At 39.2% G+C, this 24,743-nt stretch overlaps 1 protein-coding gene across 9 annotated transcripts in view; it reads left to right on the top strand.

Annotated features, from left to right (window-relative positions):
- ERG (ETS transcription factor ERG) overlaps nt 1-24,743 on the top strand; it is a 148,761-nt gene that overhangs the window by 112,468 nt on the left and 11,550 nt on the right. For 6 of the 9 annotated variants that reach the window (XM_027449113.3, XM_072027007.1, XM_072027006.1 and 3 more), the window contains 5 exons: nt 901-1,118; nt 15,043-15,194; nt 18,690-18,893; nt 19,896-19,976; nt 22,036-22,107. In XM_027449113.3, the coding sequence (XP_027304914.3) occupies nt 901-1,118; nt 15,043-15,194; nt 18,690-18,893; nt 19,896-19,976; nt 22,036-22,107 (727 nt within the window). The remainder of the gene's footprint in view (nt 1-900; nt 1,119-15,042; nt 15,195-18,689; nt 18,894-19,895; nt 19,977-22,035; nt 22,108-24,743) is intronic. The other 3 variants (XM_072027017.1, XM_072027027.1, XM_072027036.1) reach the window with 2 other exon arrangements.

Here is a 24,743-nt window from a genome sequence, read left to right as displayed (position 1 = left end):
CCATTGCTCTGCCTCTTCTCTCTATCCTCTCCTCATTGTCCTCCTCTGCTGATGGATCTGTGCTGTTTTATTGCTCTCATCCCAGCTGAAGTGTGGGCTTGCAGGTGCAGTGCCCTGGTGAGGGTATGGCCATGCACCTGGTTCCTGCATGCCCCCAGCCTCTTCACCCTCAGCCATGGCCAGCTGGTCCCTTCTACCATGACTGGGGGCTGGAGGCCATATGCTGGGGTCTTCAAGTTCTGAAAGCTACAAGGAAGTGTTCCTGTGAGAGGTGGAGAGGCTGTCAGTGGGCATGGCATCCTACAGGAGCTTGGGGCCTGTTTGTTAGTGGCAAAGCCTGGGACGATCTGCCTTTTGCTGCTGCTGAAGGAAAGAGCAGGACCCCTGGTTCAGGGATGACAACCGGCTGTGTCTTGGCACCCTGTCCAGGAGCAAATTGGCCCTGCTCCCAGAGGAAGGAAGAGAAGTTCCCTGTGAGTCAGCAAGGTCTAGGTCCCGGTCATCTCCTGGCAGCTGGCACCTGTGACAGAGCTGTCCCTCATGTCCACACCTGGGACACGAGGGGCCTGAGATCCCTTCCCTCCCTGCCTTCTCCTCTCTCCTGCTACCCCAGTATGCTTCCTCAGTGTTTGGCCAAGCATGTGTGCACCTCTGTTCCACTGTTAGCAGGAGATGTCTCACCAGGCATGGTTTGTATTGTCCCTCCCTGATGTGCAACTGGCACTGTGAGTCCTCACCTCTGCCAGCAGCAGAGGCATGCCCAAAAAGCAGTAGACATTTACGCAAGCAACCAGCTATTTTTTCTTTTCATAAGATGGATGATCACATTTTTTTCTTGGGGAATATTACAATGTCTGCTCTAAAACGCTGTCACATTGACTTCTCTTCTCTGGTTTGCAGGAAGCGTTATCAGTGGTGAGTGAAGACCAGTCCTTGTTCGAGTGTGCCTACGGATCACCCCACCTTGGAAAGACAGAGATGACGGCCTCCTCCTCCAGTGAATATGGGCAGACATCAAAGATGAGTCCACGTGTTCCCCAGCAAGACTGGTTATCACAGCCCCCAGCCAGAGTCACCATCAAGATGGAGTGTAATCCAAACCAGGTTAATGGGTCAAGGTAATAAGGCCAGCGTTACCACAGCTTTTCTTATGATGGGCACAGTTCACTTGACTATACTTACAAAGTGAGCACCATTTTAAGTGCCCCAAGACACCAAGCCACCAGCTGCTGTCCCAGAACCCTACAGGTCTCCTGTGCATTGCGATTCACAACTTAAGATGGTGGTACTACAGGCACAGCCTTCTTGAGACCTTGTGCAATACCTTTCTTTGTTTCCTCTGACTGTGGATAATTTGCAGTATAAACTTGCATTGCAACCTGGGTGAAAGAGCATATATTAAAGTTAGGAAAATATGTCTGTGGTGTGATTTTGAGCAGTTATACTGATCCATCTAGTGCTGTGGAGTATGTGATTAATACTTTACTGAAGCTCTCAAATACAGTAATCAGGTCTGATGCTTTTGCTTTAAATATAACCAAATAGAGAAACATAGGAAGTAAATTCTTGTAATGTCAGAGGGAGCAAACTATTGATTTTTACTTTTAAATTTGCTATAAGCATTCTGCTGAAGAATATAACAATGGAGTTGGATTGTAGAAGAGCTTACGATGAAGAAACACCACTTGTATGGAGGCAAGCAGGAGAGCAGAAAGGAACAAGGAAATAAATTACTCAGCTCAACAAGAAATAACCATAGCCACAGCATGTCAGGGTTTTCTCAGGACTTTTTTTGTGGATGTCCTTGTGAAGGACAATTGCATAGATTAGGCTGAAAGAGTAATGTTTTTGATGGTTTTTGTGGATATTGACTGGTAGCTCTACAAAGCATAGGAGCCCTCTGTATGATTTTTCCCATCTGAAATAGCACAATGATGCCTTTTTTTTTTTTTTTTTTTTTTTTAATTCAAGGAAACTATCCAAGCAAGTGCTTTCCTGTTTAAAATGCCTGACTGTCAGAACAGTTTTCCTTTGGTGTTGCTGAAGGGCACAAGGTTCAGAAGGAGTCAGTTATTCACAATAGTTGGCAATGTACCAGTGAAGACCATGCTTCAGATCGCCCTGTCCCAAACACCTGCCTACTTGTCTCATCACCCAGCATCAGATGTTTAGAGAAACCTCAGCCATGGGCACTGTGGTTACTGTTCACACTTTCTGTGCTAATGTGATGAGCACCACAAGCAGGACAAAGTGGTTTGACAGCTTATCACACCTACATTTTTCATAAGAATGAAAATCGGATTTTCGTAAGGATGGAAAATGAGTTTTAATAAGGATTGGAATTGTTCTGAAGTCAAATCAGACTTCCCAGTGAATAGGTAAAGATTTGAGGTATATAGAAATAAATGATGAGCTGAAGTTACAAAGAACTATGGAAAGTCTTGTAAGCCTACTTATCCAGAACCACATTTCGTTATTTTGTTTGTTTATTCCTCTTTGTGATAATCAATTACACTGATATAATCATAAATGTTGTATTGATCCAAAACTATTTTCAACTGTTTCTCAAACTACCTCTAAATATTTGTTCTGGCATTTCTGCAGTACTAATGGTCACAATTTTTCTTAGTGTAAATTCCACAAAGTGCATTAGGGTAGATAATTAGCATTAATCATTAGTGGTAATAATTTGTAATATTATACAGAACTAAAGCCAGTTAGACTCAAACTCATATACCTTAAGGAAGGGTCTAGATCATACAGATTCCCTTGAAATTTTTGGTCAATCACATTTAAAAAATAATCAGCAACAAATTCTGCATTTATTGTGCTGGAATCCTGAAATATGTAACTAGCCTGAATATTGGAGGAACTAGCCTGAATCACAAGTGAGTTGCTGTTGTGGTAGTTTAAGTAGAAAATTGTAGGCAACAGTGCTGTCTTTTATCAGCCTGGGGAGGTACCTGAGCCCTGTATAGTGATCCAGAGATGATCAAAAGTGTCGTTGTGTATGGATGTGTGGTTGAGCATGCAGATGGAAGAGCTTTTCTGTTCAGAGCCTCTGCCTCCCTCCCAGGGGCCATGCCATCTTTGGGTAAAAATAGAAGTAACCAAGGCAGGGGGGAACCACAGTGCAGCCACCAGAGCAGAGCACCCCAGCTGCAGGGCTGGAGCCAGGCTCCTCATCCCTCACCTGAACATTCAGCTCACGTGCTGCTGCCTGCCTGATGGCATGGCTTTAGCAGGGGAAACAGTAGTTGCATGAAATATTTGTGCACGTGCCCTGCACCATTACTAGCAAAAGCAATGTCTACCTTTGCAAGGCTGAATGTTGAGGGAATTGTCTTTAAATCATTCTTTTTATACCTGCTACCAGGACCCATATGTTCTGGAATAATCATGAAGCATGATTTTGATTCATACTTTTCCAGCAAAATTGCTATTTGTGATAGTTATGGTGGCACCCAGAAATTGTCATGGCATCTGAAACCCAGTGAAACACTTTTTCACAATACCAGCAGCCTTTGCAGCCTGTGATAAATGAAAAGAAGCGATTTTTTGTACTCTCTCTCTCTCTCTCAAAACTAAAATGTATCAGGGCTACCTACTTCATCATTAGGACTTGTAGCTTAGTGCAAATAAGCTGATCAATGCATGAAGACCAAGTTCCTCGTTTTTGTCCAGACAGCATCACTCAGAGCTACTAATTGTGGCCATCATTAGAAAGTGAACTACTCAGTGGTGACAATTGTTTCCCAACATGAACCAGCGTGTGAGCTGGCATAATGCTTTTATTGCCATAAGAGTCCATGCAAGCTACTGCTCTGAACTGCAGAATGTTCTTGATCAGAACTCTGGTTTTCTAAAGGGCACATTCCGCTTGAACATATAATGGCAAGAAATTTAATAATTTCTGTATTGAATTAAAAATAACCTGCAGCATCTGAAGCATATTTTCATTCATTAATCTTGGATTTGACAGCCTTACTTTTGACAGAGCAATGGAGAGATGGTACCTGGAGAAATCCAGGAAAACTCATGTTTCACAAGACATTATGCTAAAAAAAGGCATTTATAGACTACCAAATATAAGAATAGATTAACAGAAGAAAAAATAATCATGTGCATATTACATGATTAACACACAAATAAAGATTAAATTACTCCATTTCATCAGAAATATATTATTTCATAAGGCCTAATACGTGCATGAAAAAAGTTAATATTATATTTTTAATGGAGAAATAATTTCACCAAATAAAAGTTATAAATATATTTTGGCATTTTAAAAATTCATATACATATGTGTATACATACGTATATACCGTGCATAATGCTATTATGTTTTGGGAATCATAATGTTTCTTGGTATGTGATATTCCTGCCAGTTGTAGGAAAAAAAAAAAAAGTGTATCACTCAAGCCTTGCATACGATGAAAACACTTACCAGCAATATATTATTCCTAAATAATTATATCAAATATATGATATAATATCATAGAATCATAGAATCATAGAATACACTGAGTTGGAAGGGACCCATAAGGATCATCAAGTCTAACTCCTGGCACTGCACACTTCTTCCCAAAAGTTTAGACCATGTGACTAAGTGCACAGTCCAATCACTTTTTAAATTCAGACAGGCTTGGTGCATTGACTATGTCCCTGGGGAGCCTGTTCCAGTGTGCAACCACCCTCTTGGTGAAGAACCTCTTCCTGATGTCCAGCCTAAACTTCCCCTGCCTCAGCTTAGCACCATTCCCGCAGGTCCTTTTGCTTATTATATTGCTTAGGACTACCGATGTTGAAAATGCTCAATGTTCAATGCAATATATAAATATTACAAATATTACAAATACATAAATATTACAAATATTACAAATATATAAATATTACAAAATATATAAATATTACAAATCTGAAAACCATTTGTTCCTTCCTCAAGTCCCTCTGGGCCTTTGCCATGTGTATGTTGGTCTTTCATTGTTTTCCTGGCAGATTATCTGCTATTCATCACATACGTTATATTGGGCACGGTTTATATGTGCAGATTAGCAGTGCCCTGCCACTTGCATTTACTTTTCTGAATAAGCCTTCCCCACCCTGCCCATTTTCAGTCCCTTTAATGTTTCCCTAAATGAAATTCTAAGTTCTTAAAAAATGTTTTAAAAAATTTTAAAAATGAACACAGGTAGTGGCCAGAGATCTTGAGTTATGTTCTCACTTTTGATAAAAATGTAGCTGCTCACTTTACACTCATTTTTAAAATCTGAGTTGTTCAAAAGTGTTTAAAATATGGCCATATTGCAGAGCCCCAGAGGTGCTACCTCTAGGATCTGCAGAATATCCTCCCTAATTCTCTTCCTATTTAGGAGCTTGTCTGAACAATACCATGCACAGAAGGTGCAAACCAGGGTATCAGACCCCACAAAGTGGCAACAAGAGAACAGTTAGCTTCATTAATATTTTTTTTGCTACCCACCTCTTACTCCTCTCTGTGTTAGGCTGTTTCCTGGCCATATATTCTGTCATCTGGAACAGGGTATAAAATTTTAGGAGTGTGTTGGATCTCTTACACACCAACAATTTACACTTAACAATTTCATACTAAAATGAGAAATGTACTCACTCTGATAGGACTCTCCCCAGATATACGTTGTCTGCAATTGCCCTACCTTAAATCTCAAATCATAATTGTCTAAAAACTGGTGTCCCTATGAATTCTGAAGAAATATCTTCAGAAAGAAATTAAAGGGTTATTTTAGTGTGCTGCAGAGGGTTTAACTACACAGTTTTCTTTAACAGTAACAGTATTTTTCAAACTAAACACTGCTGCACAACACCAGAAAATATAGCCTAAGGGCCTACCTTAAATTAAATAAAGCAAGAAAAGTTGAAATTAAAGCTGTCATTACCTTGCATATACAATGTAGATTGTCACACATAGTATTAAATTCAGTTCCTTTGAATCTGTTATGTGGGCTCAGCCATTATATTTCTTCCAGGTACATAAATCTTTGTGCCAAAAAAATATTTTGGCACATAAAATTTTGTGCCACCATATAGTCAATCTTTCACCTGAATGTAATATTATTGTTTCCTGCTATTTAGTGTTCTTTAGTCAGACCAAAAGATTCACCCTGATATAGTAAGGCACTATAATATAAATCTGGAAATTGCCTATATCATGCTGTTACTTACTTTTCTATTTATTTTTCTTTATATATTTTATCAAATTAAATATAAGCAATTCTATTACTATGACTGAATGCAACATATATAATGCATTTAGCATGAAATTCACCTCTGTGGAAATGCTCTCATTAAGCCTAGGGTACGGCATTTAAGTCTGTGAATTATTCAGTGTGCTCTGATCACCCTTACCCATATATTCTTACTCATGAACATAGACATAGGTGAGAATATACAAAGGTAGCTTGGAAGGTCTGCATTTACTGGTAGGTAACCCTTCTTTTTAAGGGAGGCTGAGGTGGAACATAGGGTATTATTCAGGCCTCAGATAAATTTTACTTGCCAGGAGCAGTGTGATGATTTCACTGAAAATGCATTATGAATGTTAGCTGCAGTGAAAGCGCAGAAAAAGTTCTCTAACATCAACTTGGCCAATATAGAAATTTTAAAGAAATGCCAGAAATAATCAGTTGTCATTAAGATTTAATCATGTGCAAAATGCTGTTTTAAGTGCTACCAACTCTACCTTAAAAACCATTTGAAAATGAAATTATCACTTATATCTTTTATGCTGGCTTTTTTGGGAAATACCATTTTTTATTTGAATGTTTCTGTTCTGTATTTTCATCAAAGAGCCTCTGTGCTGGCTGGATTGAATGCACATGATATGCAGGAGGACTTTCAGAGTCCAGAGTGGCCTCTTGTTTTCTCATTCCCTTCCTGCCCCCCTTGATGTAAGCTCTACTCAATGTAGCTATTTCATGCTTTAAAAATAAGCAAATTAGAATGGTTCACACTTGAGGTACCTTGTGTAGTCTACCATGTGCCAACTAATTTGTGCAGCCATGAAAGAGGTTGCATTCATTCACATGGAGCTCTGTACTACCACCACGACAGGACCATCCTGCTCCCAGGATGCAGGCTGGTGTGTTTTAAGCTAGGTCAGTCACCTCTGTATTATGCTCCAGTCTGTGGGATGATACTGATGATTCTAGTTAGAGCATTTCCACACCTTCTGCACATCCAACACATCAAGAAACAGGGCTGATCTGCAGCAATTACTCTGACATCACTTGTTTTTCAAGGGCATGGCTTTTTCCATCACTGGAGCACAACCCTGCAGCTGAGGCTCAGTATCATCCCTCTTACATCTGGTGGCATACCACCGGCATGCAGCCCTGGTATTCTTGGTAAACCTCAGCTCAGACTAAAAAACAAGCATGGTCCAAGCTCATGGCAGTCAATGGGATTCTCTCCTCTGGCTCCAACAGGGCTTGAGTCAGCCCCTATGTCAGCCCACAGCAAAGCTGGGAGATCTGTCTTAAGAGGATGATTTTCCTTGTGCACTTACTGGAGCTGCCTATATAAAGTAGCATTAATCTTGGATAACAACCTTTTTTTCCCACTGATTGGGTAGTCAGTGGAGTGGCTGCCTACCAGACTGGAAAAACTACGAATTTAGGATCTTCTTCATGCAGGGCTTTATGTGTGATTACTTCTAAGGAGTACCACTCTACTCTGAAAATCCACCAGTTAAACATTAATGTGTGTGTGTGTTTGTATGTGCAGGGTTTGGCTCTGTTTCTGGAGGCAAACATGATGCCAAGGAGAAAAATAAACCATCTCTCCAGCTTACCACTACTATAGCTATTTTTTAGTGGCTTTTTGGGGGGACTGGCAGGTGCTGGTTAAGAAGCTTTCCACCCTGGGGTGATGTGCTCATTCTTAATTGGCATGGTTATATTTTGGATTAACCACTGATGCTTAAATTGTGTGCTCAAAATTAGGAGTTTAAGACAGAGATGAGGACAGCCAAAATTTCAAAAGTGCTAAGCAACCAAATGCTCTCATATGGGTAGTGAAATATAAAATTAGTCTTCAAACATTGACATCAGACCCCACAAGAGTTAAAAATCACCATCATTATTTCTGACTGTTCCTATCATTACTGCTTTATTTCCAGTACAGTATTTGCTGTGTTTAGAGCATTTAGAAATGGTGGTTGTGGTACTCCCCCATGCTGGCATAGCACAGGCACTGACAGTATGTAGGATGTCTCTAAACCAGTGCATTTGGAAATAAGTCTCCTCCTTGACCCCTTAATTAATAGGTGTTTTATTTTTATCAGGGTAGTTTTGGTGAGGATGCTCAGTATTTGAAGCTTGGGAATAGCATTTTAAAAACAAAACAGAATCTGAGTAACAAAAAGAAAAGAGGCTTGTCTTCTTTGACTTTACATTTCGCACCCATCAGCCTCACAGCCCAATAATACTAATCACGAAAATCAGCAGACATTCCACAGACATGGGGGATTATGGTTTCTGTGCAAGATGTCACTTCTGTTTATGCCTGGCATGCTTTGCTTCGCTAACTTTCTATACGATCCCTGCCCACAAAAGAAGGCACATGCGGTTTGGGAAGGGCCTTGTCTCCCAGTATTTCATATTTTATGAAACCACAAATACAACAGTCTTACAAGCTCTTGAAATGAAATACAATTTGAGAAATGTAATCCATTACCATTATAATAGAATTTCTATAAAAATAATAAAAGAAAAACAAGAGAAAATAGGTCCTGAAAGTTATAGGCCAACTGGGAAGTCATTGTGGCTTTGGCCGAGCTATCACCATATCAGACTTCAGCATTCTCCCAGGCAGCAATCTAATTGTAAATTATGTATATACAGAACATCATTTCTTAGCTTTGGCTTTTAGTGACCCCATTCCCTTCTTTCCCTTTCTTCACTCCAACCTCACACATAAGAAATATTGAAGTGTTTGCACTAATGGAGAAATGACAATGTGCAGTCAAACTTAAACCAGCTGTTTCCCCACACTGTGAACACAAAGAGCCAGGCTGGTAATATTTATAGCTTGACTGGCCTCTAGTGAGCCAGACGCTGACTGCCTTAATTTGCCATGATGGCCTAAAGGCTTGAAGCAGCTGTGGATTGCAAGATAGCCGGGAAAGTTAAGCAAAAAAAAAAAAAATAAATAAATAGAAAAGATTGCTTCAATTACCAAAAGTTATTATTTGATTGAAAATGAACTGCTGTTGCATATACAGCTCAATAAACAAGCATTTTTTATTTTGCTTACAGAAAGTCAACGAAATGCATGTGTTGGCATGTGGCGTTTTACTTTCTCCTTTTGTTGAAGGAAGTAACGAGCCACTCTATGTGTCACACTGTGACATCCTTTAGCAACCTCTGGCCTTGACCCATGCAAGGCAAAGCACCTACAGAGACTGGGCAGTCCCCCTGCCCTCCCCCCCAATACTATCAGCCCTCCTTTGGATGCTGCAGTGGGGCGTTTGTGTGGGACTGCCCCAAGCCTAGGTTTGTTGGGGCTGTTGAAGACCAGTTTGGCTGACACTGCACAACCCCACACGGAGCAGTTCACCTCTATGTTTGTGTTGCCCCATGAGGACTTCAGTTTTAATTTATTTCTTTTGCCTTCTCAGGCTTGCTTTGGGCGCTCACCTTCTAGCAGAGTTGAGCAGACTGTCACTGTGGCTTCAGCTTCAGCTTTAGCCAACTTTAGGCAGCAGTGCTGATCCTGAGGGGCTTGCTTCCCTTCCACCCTGGCCTTTCCTGTGGGTGAGCATCGCCTATCAGACAGCCACCCCAGGTGGGTGGGGGAGTGACTCAGGACATAGCTAGGCACTGAGTTACTTATCCACCCACCCTCCTACCCACCCATTTATTTACTTATTTATGTATTTGCTGGGGAAGCAGCTCCCCAGCCAGGTTTGCTAAACAGTTGCATGAGGGCTTGTGTGTGCACCCCAGGGATGCTTTGGCCTACGTGCATTTTTTGGCATTTTAATGTCTCTGTTATGCCATAGTCCTCTGCAGGGAATTTTGGGCTGCTTTCACATGAAGACTTGGCAGAGAAAATAAAAAACTATGCTTTCCTTTCAGCATGGTGGCTGTGGTGGTGCACACGTAGCAAGTTTAAGGGCAGGTGCCTGCAGAATGCCTGCTATGCTTGCAGGGTTTGGCAGTGTGTTCATGGCCAGGCAGCTGCATCAAGATGCAGCAGTTGATTGAGCATGGTGGAAGCCAAAAGCAAGCACTGGGGCCTCTGATATTACCGCTAACAGCACTTTTCAGTCTCACTTTGCATCCATGGGGTTGGTGCCAAAGAAGCAGCCCCTGAGGCTCTGCAAAGCTGCTGGTGCAGCCACCCTCCTGCTGCAACAGCTGAGAAGCGCAGGGTTCTCCTCACTCTTGGATTGTCCCTAGTGATTGCTGCCAAAGGAGGATCCAAAGAGGAATCCAAAGAGGGGTCTCCTTTGTATGTTGCTGTGATGGCAGGTCTCAGCAGATGTGAATTCCCCTGATACACAAAGGGGAAGTGGGTGCATAGAATGGCAAGGAGGAGAGTCTAGGGTTGCAGATGTGTAACCCTTTGATTTGATAGTGTGGACTAAAGTGTGACAGGTGGGCTTTAAGAAACAATGATTTATTTCAAAATTAAAAGTCTCGTGGAAGTTTTGTTTTTCTTTTTGTGGGCCATTTTTTCAGCGATAACCCACTTTTGGGGAAAACACCAACCAATTTTACTACAACTTGAGCAGTTGCAGTGAGTGGAAGTGAGCCTGAGTTTTTTTTTTTTGCAATGTGTTTAATACGAGCTGACATTCACGTAATACCATTTTGGCTGAGTGTAAATTTACATATGTAGGCCTTAATTCTGTGAGGGAGCTGGCTCTGTAAAGCTCTCCCTGTTGTACGTAAGGATGGGGTGGGGACACCACAGCCCTGCTGGGGCCGTTCCCCTCTTTCTCAGGTTGTTGACATTACAAAATGGGAGAGGAGAGGCAAGAAGAGGAATCTGTATCCTGCAGGACAGTGTCAGGGTTTGTCTGCCAGAGCCTCGCAGAAGAAAAGTTCGTGGTAGCTCAGCATCATCTCCCCTGTCCTGACCAGCCACAGGCTGGTAGGAGGACCACATATGGAAATCTCTTTGAAGGTATTCTGTTACATCTCTACTGTCCTGAGACCACTTTTCTGTAAGTAATTCTGTAAGGAAGTTATCCAAACTGTGGTTACTAAATTAACTTAGAAAGACACTGTACAGATATTTAGAGAACACAAATATTCTCTTTTATTTTCCTCTGAAATTCAGAAATACTAAACTACAGGGATTTATATTATAGGAATGTCACCATGATCATGTAAAATTTTGCTGGTTCCTAATCTCTGTTTTTCTTACACCTTGCATTTTAACACAACACAGGTGTTCTATATCACATGGGGAAAATAGTAGCAAAGTGAAGAGGAAAAAAAGTGTTTCATACACTTATTTATGAACTCACATTTGCTTTCATCAGAGTCAATGGCTGGCAAAACTCCAGTCAGCTTCAGTGGGAGTGGGTGCTAAATTTAAACATCTTGATTCTAAGTAACACTGCATAAAGACAAGGCTTCCAGGTCCACGGACCCATGGAGAAATACTTTCTTCAACAGACTTTTATCATCAATCAGAGCTGTATCGGCTCAGGACTGAACAAAATGCTTTTGGGTAGCATGATTGTAGTCTTTCCACTTTTTATTTATTTATTTATTTGGGTAATTTCCAGGTGTAACTCAGTATATTTACAAAGGGTAAAAATAACATGCAGCTGAGAAGAAAAATATCTCAGGTTTCATTTCAGACGTGGAGATGAGGATGAATCACTGCAGAGCTGCACCCTTTGCACAGGGCACATGTTCTGAAAGCTGCTTTTCCACTGCCCCTGCTCCCCTGGTGGTTCAGAAATAAGGCAGGCTCACAGAATGTCTTAAAAACAAACAAACAAACAAACAAAAAAAAAACACTTTTGAATACAATCATTCTCTTGTTGTTCTGGGCACTAAAAATACCATTTTCTGGTGTTTGCTTGCATTTTCAGCTTTGCTTTCTGTGTCATAGAAGTCAATTCCAGCCATCTGAGTTAAGCTTTGGCTCAGTGGTACACATAAGCACATGCTCAATTTGAAGTACCCAAGTAGTCCTGTTAGCTCCTATGGAGCTTCTTACATGCTTGAATTAAACATGATCTTAGAAGATTTGCTGAACTGAGGATTTGTTTGTCCACCCAGCACACTAACACGACAAAACTCTTGACTGTCTCCTTCTGGATTTTAATGAAAAGTTATGACCTATTTATGATCTTCTTCCCCACCCTCTCTCTGTTTATATTCAAATCAGAAAATCAACCCAGCAGCCTTGTCAGGTTGCCAAAAGCTGTGTGCTACCAGTGGATCTTTCACATCATTTACTGTTCCATGTTTACATTAGTGTTTTTTTTGTTTGTTTGTTTTGTTTTGTTTTGTTTTTTAATGTATGATTGCCTGTGGAAGTAGTTTAGGCTAATATTGATGTTGTATTTCATGTCAGCATTAGGATTTTGATATTGCTGTATCCTGAGTTACTTTTCCCAGGAAAAAAAAAAAAAATAGTAACTGGCAGTTAGGCCAAAGGATGCTGCTAGCTCTCTGTTTCCTCAAAACGTACCAAAAACAAAACAAAACAACAACAACAACAACAACAACAACAACAACAACAACAGTCAGTGCATGAGTCAAATTACCTTTTCTTTTGTCTTGGTAACATAACATGACCTTGGCAGTTAGGGTGGGCATCTGCACAGGTACAAATGAGGGCCATGGATCCAAATATACATGTTTACTATGTAGACTTGCTTACACATAGATGCCATTTCTATTTGTTAAAGGTAAACAGAAAAAGCCAACATTTTATTCACAAGCAATCATCTCAAAAGCTCACTTTCAACATGCTTATGTCTGAAATAAAAGTTATTTTGTTTTGCTTAGCTCCATTCAGACAGAAATAAGCTGCCTCCCAGAATTATATTTATAGGTATGTAGTGGGATAGAAAAATTAAACCTGAGAGAATAATGCCCAAGTATTCTGATTCTGTTGGAAAGGCTAAATTCACCACCACTCAATGACAGGCAAGACCACATGCTGGCTGTATCTTCCCTTGTGGGTATTATTCAGTTTTGTTGCTGACATGTACTTATAGGACCCTTACACAAGCCAGATTTCAGATGTACTGTGTTAAGCAGCACCCAAGATATTTTATACCTGAAAAAGGTATGTGCAGCCAACATTTCCCAGGCAACATTCAGGATGCTGTTCCTTCTGCTAAAGAAGATGACAGTAGCTCTGGAATGATTTCTGTGATATATTTTCTTTTTAAACTGAACACCATCGGCAGTTTTTTGTTTGTTTGTTTAGTATATATGTTAGCATAATGCGATAAATACACAGTATCAAGGCACAGAGAAAACTGATATGTTTAAAATGTATTTATAGTACGTAAGATATATACTAAATCTTTTCAGCCTTCAAAAAACTGTTTTTTAAAACACACATGCGAAACAATAGCTACATTAGTTCCTGACACATGTGCTGAGCAGACAACACAACTGAGTCACTTAGGCATTGGATAAAATATCTGCCACATCCTTTTGCTATATGTTGAGCAAACAGTTGGCCAAATGGTATATTATTTTTCCTCTTTTGTCTTCAAACAGTAGTTTAACACTTCTGGGAGAGTGTCTGACCATTGGTGGCCTTACAGTGACACTGCTGCCTAATGTTTGCAATGTTTGCATCAAGAGCTGGGGTTTCCAAACTGGGGAGAGCAAGAGGCTCTTGGTGAAACCCTTTTGGAACCAGGGGATGACGGCAGATCCTGAAACACCCTTCCCAGAGTCTAGGTCCTCAGAGGGTCTCTCAATCCTCTGGACTGCAAATTAGTTAGTTTGCAAGGAACCAAAATGAAGCATAACAACCTGACTTATTGCTGGTGTAGTAAGACCATACTGCAATTTCAGCAGTTAAATGGCAGAACTGAAATAAAGGTCGTTAGCAATGTAGTATCACTGAAGAAACCCAAACCCAAGTAACACCCTCCTTCCCTTGCCAAACAGCCTCTTTGCATTTAAAGGTATTCCCTAAGGCTCTGTTCTTTCTTTTGATTTTTTTTTGCCAATTTTTCTCTCTCTGATGAAACACATTGTAGACATTAAATTAAGGGACAAATATGTCTGTGTCTGCCAGGAAGAAAACTGTGATGCAATTAAAATGCCATTAGGGAACCCACTGTGGGATGTTAAACCTAAAGACTCTATTCAGAAAGTAAAGCCAAAATTAAAGAGGTGTCTGGTTGCAGATCCTCTGCAGATTTCCATTTCTTGACTATAGTACCATGGAGACTGCACTAGTCAGGAGCTGAAAGGTTTTTCCAGTCATGCGTGTGGTATTTTGAATCACGGATTTGGCAAATGTTACTTTTCTGTAGGCCATATGCAGAAATATGTCTACATTGCATAACATAAAGTGCAACTGAGTGTGGCTCACATGAAACAATGACAGTAGTGGAGGTGGAAAGCTGTCCATGCCTGATGAGAACTGTTGTATTTTTTTCCTCTAATATCTTAAGCGCATCACTATGTTTTGCTGAATTGTCTGTGAAATGCTTGGAGAGAGAAGCACAGCTACTTGCAGCCATCAGGCTCAGCAAGCTCATGAAAAAGCCTCCATTCTAGCCCTGTTTCCAGAAATAAGACATTAGCATTTACAGATTTGGAGACAAGGAGACCAATACCCCCAAAAAGAAATATGCTGTTCATAGAGGCTAGTAATTTTTTCTGAAGCAACTGAAGGATTCGGCAGAGTCATTGGGTAGTAGTCATTGGGTAGAGTTTACCAAGACAGCCACTCCTGATGCTCCAGTCTCATTTTTTTCCATCTCGTTCAGCATGATTCTTTGCTGAGGATATTAGTAGGAACTGAAATAATAATCAAAGCACACCTCTCTTCTTTGTCTAGGAATTCACCTGATGACTGCAGCGTGGCAAAAGGAGGGAAAATGGTTAGCGGCTCAGACAATGTTGGGATGAACTATGGAAGCTACATGGAAGAGAAGCACATTCCACCCCCAAATATGACTACCAATGAACGAAGAGTTATTGTGCCAGCAGGTTAGACCCTCTACACAAAAATTTCATGCAAACGAATGCATTTTCCCTCAAAAAATCTATGAACTTCATTTAAGTAGATTTGAAGACAAGTGGCAGTGTGATCAGGAAGAGCAGTAATCTCCCAGAGCTATTAAGAGAATGAGATGAAAAATATCACAATGAAACCACCTCCTCAACCTGTTCTTCCTGTTTCAGAGGCAGAACTGGCTAGTGACAGGCAGTCAGATCCTATCTGACTTACCTCACTCCTTTTTGCAGTATTTCACCCTCACCTGAAGTGAGTAAAATAAACGGCAACTTCCATTTCCTAACCCCATGGACTGGCTGGTGTGGAATGTGTGGGAAGAAGTTGGGCTGGAGCACCTCTCCTGTGAAGACAGATTGAGAGAGTTGGGATTGTTCATCCTGGAGATGAGAAGGCTCCAGGAAGACCTTATAGTGGCCTTCCAGCACCTGAAGGGGGCCTACGGGAAAGCTGGGGCAGGACTCTGTCAGGGGTGTAGTGATAGGACAAGGGGTAATGGCTTTAAACTAAAAAAGAGTAGATTTAAATTAGATATAAGGAAGAAATTCTTCACTGTGAGGGTGATGAGGCACTGGAAGAGGTTGTCCAGCGAAGATGTGCATGCCCCATCCCTGGAAGTGTTCAAGGCCAGGCTGGATGGGGCTTTGGGTAACCTGGTCTGGTGGGAGGAATAGGATGCCTGGAGAGTTTGTGGATGCCATATCCCTGGAGGTGTCTAATGCCAGGTTGGATGGGGCTCTGAGCAACCTGGTCTAGTGGGAGGTGTCCCTGCCCATGGAAGGGGGTTAGCATTAGATGACCTTTAAGGTCCCTTCCAACCCAAATCATTCTATGATTCTGTGAAGGAAAATGGATCACTGTACCACATAATTTCCCTGAAAATGCCAAATGCAGTGTGGTCCTCAGCATGCTAAAAGCAGAATAGCATCTGTGAAATCAGGCAGTGCATGAAAAACATTTATCTAGGTTACTCCCTCAGTTTGGACAGTGTAATACATTTTAATGAGCAAACTGACACCTCTACTGCAATGTAAGAGCATAATTGAGAAATTCTTGTTTCTGGTGGAAGCTTGGTTATGGGATTCAGCAGTTAGCTGAACTCTGGTGTACCTCATCTTCCACACAAAACTCTGCTGGAAGGTTTGTTGCCTAGGTTTGCAAAATACCATGACTATTTCTGAGGTCCAAGCATTAGACCATCTTGAAATATATATGTATTCATAAACCACTGGATACACAAATGACAAATACCTGTAACCTGCAAACAGAAAGGAATGTTTTGCTACTAGTTCCTCTCCAACATAGATGTGCCTCTCAGAAACATTTCTGCTACTACTATGTTGCTTAATATTCTTACAGTTTTTCAGTTGCTAATATATGCAAGAGTCCTAACTGTGGCCAATTTTGCAAGCTGTGATTATTTCAGTTATTTGTCAAGATATGTGTGGACAAATATGTTGCAGTATCCTCTGCAATGGTGTTGACAGTTCTTTTCTGAAGCACAGCAGAGTGATGCACTGAATAATGAGGTGTCCTGCCTAGCTGGAAGCAGACCACACTGAAACTCATGGCATATGAATTTTGTTCTAAAACAAACACTAGTCTTCTTGCTGGCTGTCACTTCTTTCAGTCTTTTAGTAACCCTCAGCATGGTTAGCTCAGCAAGATCTCTTTTTTTCTCAGTGTATTTCTGGAGCTGTGTTTTGAGGTGAATTACAACGACATTCAAGGTACAAGATAGTCAAAGTCACAGCCTTGTTATTTTGAGAAAGATATAGGTAAAAATCAGTAGTGGTTTTTTTTTTTTTTTTTGGCTACCATGTAGGCAGTGTGCTACTCATGTGACAATGCTTAGCAATAAAAAAACAAAATTCACATTTCCAACTGTGGTAACTCATTAGTTATGATAAATAAGAAACATTTAAAAATAGGCATAATGAAAATATTTTGGTAATCATCCTGATGTTTGGTTGTTTACTTCAACCCATATTAAATGTAGTTGCCAGAATTCTCTGCTGTAGGTGTGGGTGATCTCAACCAGACCCCAGGGGATCAGACTTTAATCCCTGTGGTTTGCTACATATTTCACACCAGATGGAGGGGTTATTTTAAGTGATTTCTGGTGTGCTTCTGAGAATAGAGAAACACCCTGAAGCTCCAGAGGATCAAGTACTCTGACTTTCACTTCTGACTTAAAATTCCAAGAGAAACATCAGAAAAGGGGAAGTACTGATGAGTAAGGAATTGGGAATGAGCAGCATGACAGACACTGAATAGTGTCTAGTCAATGGAAAGAGGTCCCCACCTCCTTCAGATCAACCTGAATAATGGTCAGAAGAGATAATATGGCACAGAAGTCAATACATAGAAAATATATTTAGGCTGTCTTTCAAGTCCCAGCTCTTTTGCAGACTTTTGTGCAATGGATTACAGCCATTTGACCTCTGTGTGCTGAAAGGCAGAAACTCTTAAGGAATATGTGTCTCCTTGGCTCTTACTTTTCTCTGCAAAAAGTATAAAGTCTTCATGCCAGGAGCTCTGTCTTCCGTTATGAAGATGTGCATTGCAGGTCTTTAGGGACCTTCAGGCTGGTGTGGGCTTGCTCGCTTGCTCTAACTCACAGGAATAGCAAAAAGTAGAACAGAAGAGGCAGAAATGAGTAGTTTAGAGGAAAAAAACCAACCAACCAACCAACCAAACAAACAAAAAAAAACAAACAAACAAACAAAAAAAAACCTTCAAGTTAGAACTGGAGATTCAAATATGGCTCTTGAAGATTCAAGGTATTTGGGCTTGTTCTTGTTTTGTTCCCCCAGTGGCTTTGCCAGTACTTCAGGTAGTAAATAAAAAACCATGCAAATGTGGGAACATATAGCAAAGCAACACAGAAGTCTAGGAAAGGAAGTGCAGACTATTTTAATATGACCCACTCTAGTTTATAAAATAACACACTAGCATATGAAATAAATAGCCGAATCTGAGTGCTTGCTTAGCCTATTCTAGGAAATAGTGATATTGATTTGAGTGGAAATTTCTCTTGAATAAGAGTACAGATTCAACCGAGAGCTTTTTTTTTTTTTTTCAGATGCAGGTTGTAGCGTTGTTAATAGACTGTCTTAAATGATTTTCTGAATAGTGTTCTTTACATGAGGAAAGAAGTCTGTGTTAATTTGTGGATAGAAATTCAGAAAAATGGCAAGATGAAAATATTAAATGGAAGAAGAAGCCCAACAGTTAATAATCAGGGCTTCCTGTTAATAATCAGGGTTTACAGCTCTTCACTAGTTTTTTTTCAATGGACAGTTATCCTCCTCTCCACCAAGTAAAACAAAGTAATTCCTCATGTATCTCCACCAGTCAGAATGCAGGGGATTAAGGTCTCTCCAATTTGGTTTACATTCTTTTTGCACTGATCTAGCACATCAACGCTCTCTCCTCCCAACTAATTTTATGCTTTGTAATAACACTAGATCCTACGTTATGGAGTACAGACCACGTACGCCAGTGGCTGGAGTGGGCAGTGAAGGAGTATGGTCTCCCAGATGTGGACATCTTGTTGTTCCAGAACATTGATGGGAAGGAGTTGTGCAAAATGACCAAAGACGACTTCCAGAGACTCACCCCAAGCTATAATGCAGATATCCTCCTGTCACATCTACACTACCTCAGAGAGAGTAAGCCTGTTTTCTGTCATTGTGCTAGTGCTTATGACCAATCTGTAGTTGATATCAGACTTTATTTTTATTGATTTGAATGGTATGAATACATCCTGATGAGTTTTCAGATGTCTCTGTTGCTAATGTTGCTAATCCTAGGAACATAACAAGAAGCCCGATCCAAAGACTCTTGATTTTGAAGAAAAAATCCCATTATTTTCTGTTGGCTTTTGCTCATGTTTGTTGAAGATAAGAGTTAGGCAATATTTCTGCATATCCATCTCAGACAAAATTCAATTGAACCCCAGCATATTTATCAGTACACTATAGGAAGAAAATCAGGTGGGACTCAGTGCTAATGTTTTTTCTGGTCACATACTTGTTTATTTCCATTTTAACAATGAGAACACTAAATAATAGTGCAAACATTGATTTATAAAGCAAATTCCAGGCATGATTTTAAGAACTAGTAGCAGTTTGCTCTACTCTGAATAGGATAAGAAAGATTTCACTGAACTGAATAAAAGTATTGTAGATTTGTGGGGAAAAAAAAATAAAAGATAAAAATAAAAATAAAAAAAAGTCCCTGAAGTCCAAATGCAAATTACTTCTAGTGTATGGCTAGCATTTCAAAGGAAAAGAAGGGACTAGTGAATTCCTGACTTGAGCACTTTTATGTAAGCTTGAGGAAATTTTACAGATGTGCCTCAGTTTGAAGAAGTTAAAATGAACATGGTTTTAAAAGAAAAAAAAACAACAAGCATTGCAACACCAGTGCGGTGCAGTCTTCTCCACACGCACACTATCAATAATCAGCCAGAAATATTCTGCATTCATAATTTTAAACAAGTGAATGCTGTTGTTTAAGCTATAACACACATACCTCCCTGCAAACTGCAGACTGAAACTCACTGTTGGTAGATTCACATTCAAACAATCCTCTATGGGAAAATATGGTTTTAAAAGATAATTCTCATTTTTTTTTTTCATTTTGGTGTTGCTTTTTGTTTTGTTTTGTAGCTCCTCTTCCACATTTGACTTCAGATGATGTTGATAAGGCCTTACAAAACTCTCCACGGTTAATGCATGCTAGAAACACAGGTAATGCTGGCACTGCTCCCGTTGCTATAGGTCATTTTCTAAAAGCACAGGATTCCTGTTTATGGGTTGCTTGCTCAAAGTGGAAATAGTAAACAAGGAGAGAGATGAGTGTATCCTCTCCTTGTTGTGTGTGTGTTTCTTGCACATACACATAGAAAAAAGGTGGGGTCACTTAGGGCCAGATGGTGCAAAATGGTTTCCCCACTGATAATTTCTTGTGTTCTACAAGCTAATGGGGTCCCTAACACATGATAAACTGCAGGCTTGGGGCCTTTGTCTCTGAAAGCTTTTTCCTCATTCTGTCTTATTTTACTGTCAGATCTATACCATGAATCCCAAAAACGTTGCTGGAGCTCAAAAGTGCTTCAGTGCTTGCCTAAATACTGTGATATACGGGGACCATTTCCCCTCCCATGCAGCATATATTGCAGACTTAATAAAATTGTTATTTAAGCAGCTACCCCATCTCATTTATCAGCTATAATATGTGTCTTGTGTTGGGATCTCCACTAAATTCGATGTTAGAATCTCCACTGTCTGTTCTGAATGTAAAATTATTTTTGTTAGTACTCACCCTTCTGTTAAGTTAGCACAGGAAGTATAGAATGTAGGTAGGAGAACAACACAACAAAAACCTCAAAAGCGTGTATTTCAAACTTTGACTTAAAATATTTATGAAAATACATGTAATTCAGAATAAATTTTATCTTTCTCTAGCAGTTGTGCAACAGAGGATGGCATGGAATTGTACATATAATATACTATGCATATCAATTAAAGTTGTTTGGAATATTGCATGATCATGCCTGAGTGTATTAGTTGCCTACAGTGACCAGAAATAACAATTATTTATGAGAAATGAAAAAGATAATACAAAGGATAATGAAAAAAAAAAAAAAAAAAAAAAAGGTAAAGTAAAATGAAAAATAAAATTAAAAAAAAAAGGCACTATTTCATATTTCACTTAGTTTTTCACTGTGGTAAATAGCAGTGAGTTTCACAGAGAAATGAACTAGATCAGAAGATTTCTCACTGAGATTAGATGTTTGCCATTTGAAATAAAGTCCTACTGTGAGCTGTAGGCATCCAGGAAATCCTACCAAAAGCAACAGATTTTTTTTTTTTCCATTGACTTTGATGGGGTTTGGAATAAGCCTTAAGCCCTTTTTAGAAATAGATGGCCTTTACAGTCTTTTCCATCTTTGGCTTCCCAAATCCTAATTTGCCAAGCAGCATCCACATACTGGTTATCATACTGGTTAGTTATCCAAGTGTCGTTCAACAGTTCCATGTGTTATCTTTTTCTATGTGTGCACTGACAACACTGTTTTAAAATACAGTTCACCAAAATGAGATTGTCTGCATTTATGCCATTGATCATTGCCACAGGAAAAATTGAATTATTCCATTGGCATAAGAGCTTTGGAGTGGGGTTTTCAAAAGGCCTCAAAAGGATTAGGAACAAGTTCCTCATGAAGTCAGGAGTAACTACACAGATAATTCCTTATGACCCTTTTCACATTCCTAGAAATAGCAATTAGAGGTCTGTTGATGTAGAGCAATTTCAGTTCCTGAGATGTGAGATATCATTTTCTATTATCAAGAAATATTTTTAGTGGGGTTTCTGAGGGTCTGACCCAGACCCCACCAAGGTCTGTGAGAAGATGCCACTGACATGAATAGGCTTTTTCTGCGGTCTCTGTGGGAAATATGAACTTGTTTGGGAAGTGCATGTTCTTCCAAGCATGAAGAGAAGGCAAAGAAGTCTTATTTCAGAAGATATGAAACAACCTGCCCATGTGGTGGGGATGTGTTGGGAGGGCAGTAAGGATTTCCTGAACTTGATTCTCTTCCCCCTTAACATTGATTTTACATGGACATGTATCCAGTCACGAGAGGATTTACACAGGTGAAAAGGCTATCAGTATTCATATAACATTCCTAAGGTACAAAATATTCAGAGTCTTCATTTAGACACACTAGAAGAGGGATAGTATCAATGGAATTAGGGACTGTGAAAATGAATCTTTAGGTGTTATGTCTTCTTCTTTCTCTTTAGGAGGTGCCACTTTTATTTTTCCAAATACATCAGTTTATCCAGAAGCAACACAAAGAATTACAACCAGGCCAGGTATGAACAATGACAACCTTTTGTACTATTCATTTGATCTCTTGAAGCATCTCTGTCTTTTACTCCTTCTATTTTCTCTTGATAAATGATAGGTTATGTTATGTATGTACACACATACTATGTGCACATTTATATATATGTCTGCATATATAACATTGTGTAGAGTAGGATGATTAAATAGAAAAGTTAAAATCTGTGTCATCCACTTATCTCTGCCTTTAAAGCAATGAAGTCTAGTTTTCTAGGCACCAGAGAATCAGAAGACTAGAGCTGTGTTCACTGGTTCTGTTGTGTGATTCCAGTGCAGTCACTTTTCAATGTGCTTTAGCTCCCTGTCTGTGAAATGAGTCAGGAATATCCTTCTTTGTAAGTTGAAATATGTTGGGAAAAAGTACTCTAAAATATTTCTCTTTCTCTCTATTTTTTTTTATTATTTTATACATCTGATCATGAATTTAAGAGATTGAATAAACAAAAACAAACCACAAGGAAGTTATTGTTGTTGAGAAGTGTGAGGTCCATGGAAGTATTGTGGGTGTGCTGTTTTGTGAAAGGCTAAAGGGAATAATTACAAAGATGAGGACATTGCTGTGAAATAAAAAACTTTCTTTGCATCACCCTTCACAACTAATTATGTTGGAAAACTGCCTTATCTGGACATTTGCTTTTTCAGTAATAAGCATAAAGTGTAGTAATATGTTGAGGGGAGTTGGAACAAAATACTGAATGTAAAGGAAACCCGTAACTGAGCCAGAGGCATACATCCAAGTGGTCTGAAGGGACATACACTTGAATTGACTGAGCTCTTTTGAAAAGATACTTTCTGTCATTAAAAACTTTGCTTTTCTTTTTAATAAGAAATATTTTATTTATGTCTTATCAATGCTGTAGGGCATAATCCAGGAGAGTATATGCAACTAACTATTTTGTGTACATTTATATACAGGTATATATGCCTGTCTGTAGATCTGTTAATGCATAAACAAAAAAAGATAGATAGGGAAACATTTACCAGACCAACACATGAATAAATCCACCCTGCCCAATTTATAGATTCTTCTGAAATTCTTCTGCTAGAATTATTCACCTGTAGCAATGCTGTAGTGAATAAAAAGGAAACCACAGATCCAATTAGTATATTTGGCATTTGAATTTCACAAGGAATTTACCAAGGCTCCCCACAACTATTTACAATAAAACTTACATTAGTATATTTTAAGAAACAAAATATTTTAACAGATCAAGAACTGGCCAATTAACCTGCTACCAAGTCTAAAAAGTAAACAGCTTAAATCATGGGTGCTTTAGCATTGCCCGCATTACAAATAGTTAATAGTAATGGGAAAAAAGACACAATAAAATTTGGTATAGACCTTGGAGACAGCATGAGATTTTGACATTACTCAGAACCAAAAATTGCTCCAAAGGATCCATGTGAAGTAGCCCAGAAGTCTTAGTTGAGATAAATGAATTGGCAATATGCTAACAGCTGAAAATACAAGTTGATAAATGCAGTATAAAGCACAAGTTATTTGTATATCTTACTGATCTGAAATTAACCTTCTTCAATCATAGAAGAAGAGCTAAACATAAGCAACTTTATTTATGGCACAATGAAAGCCACTGCTCTGGTTGTTGGCTGAACTGAAAAAAGTAAACAAATATAGCATATATTTGTTTATATTTGTTTATATTTGAGCATAGTGGAGGGTTGCATGGGAAATCTGATTGTACCATTAAATAAACCAACACTGGCCTTGTATAGAAAACCATATGAATCATCAAAAAGGTTATTTGCAGAATTGGTGTTTAGAGCAAGCCATGGGAATATGGAAAATCTTTTGAACCTATTGAAAGATATAAAAGTTTGAGATTGTTCAACTCAGGGTCTGGGAATGAAGAATCATGATATAATTATCAAATAGAATGTCACAGAGTGCCTGCTTTGTCTGTTTCCCAGTATTAGAAAAAAAGAATTTTCAGAAGTTAAAAGGAAAGATATTTTCACGAAACCTTAAAGCAGATTGCGTCTCTCGTGATCACCAGTTGTTGTAGTACCCAAGAGCTTTGAATGGCTTAGAGGAATCTGGACATGAATATGAATGAGAAGACACATCATAGATGTAGAATCAAATACTAACTATGCAATGTTATACTAGATGCCCAAAGCTGTCAGTAGTTTCCAATGAAAAGGAGCATGCGACATAAGAACAGAGATACCTGGGTGTCCTATAGCAAATAACCATGACAACTGAGAGGATTTCAGGTGAAGGCTAGAATGAATCTGTCATGAAAGAATACAATTTTATGGATATATTTCCAGTGGTGTTCAACAAAAATCGGCTTTTCTATACCAGGAGAAATTCTATGTTTTTAATATATATATATATATTTTTATCCTAATTTCTGATGGAAAAATAAAATACTACTTTTCTCTGAAGCAAAAGATATTTTTTTTTCAAATCTTTTTAAAATTTGATATTGTGAAACCCTTCCTTTCAATATTTTTATCAAAATAAAATATCCTGACATCTACAAAACAAAACACTTTATGTTAACATTAAACGCGTCTTTCTGTATTGATACAATTCCTTGTGAGAATTGTACTTTGGATATAACACACTTCTATTCTTCTG

Source organism: Anas platyrhynchos, chromosome 1 (assembly GCF_047663525.1).
Source record: "Anas platyrhynchos isolate ZD024472 breed Pekin duck chromosome 1, IASCAAS_PekinDuck_T2T, whole genome shotgun sequence".
NCBI classification, from domain to species: domain Eukaryota; kingdom Metazoa; phylum Chordata; class Aves; order Anseriformes; family Anatidae; genus Anas; species Anas platyrhynchos.
Note: the sequence above shows the minus strand (reverse complement) of the source record. Positions and strands in the feature narration are given on the sequence as shown.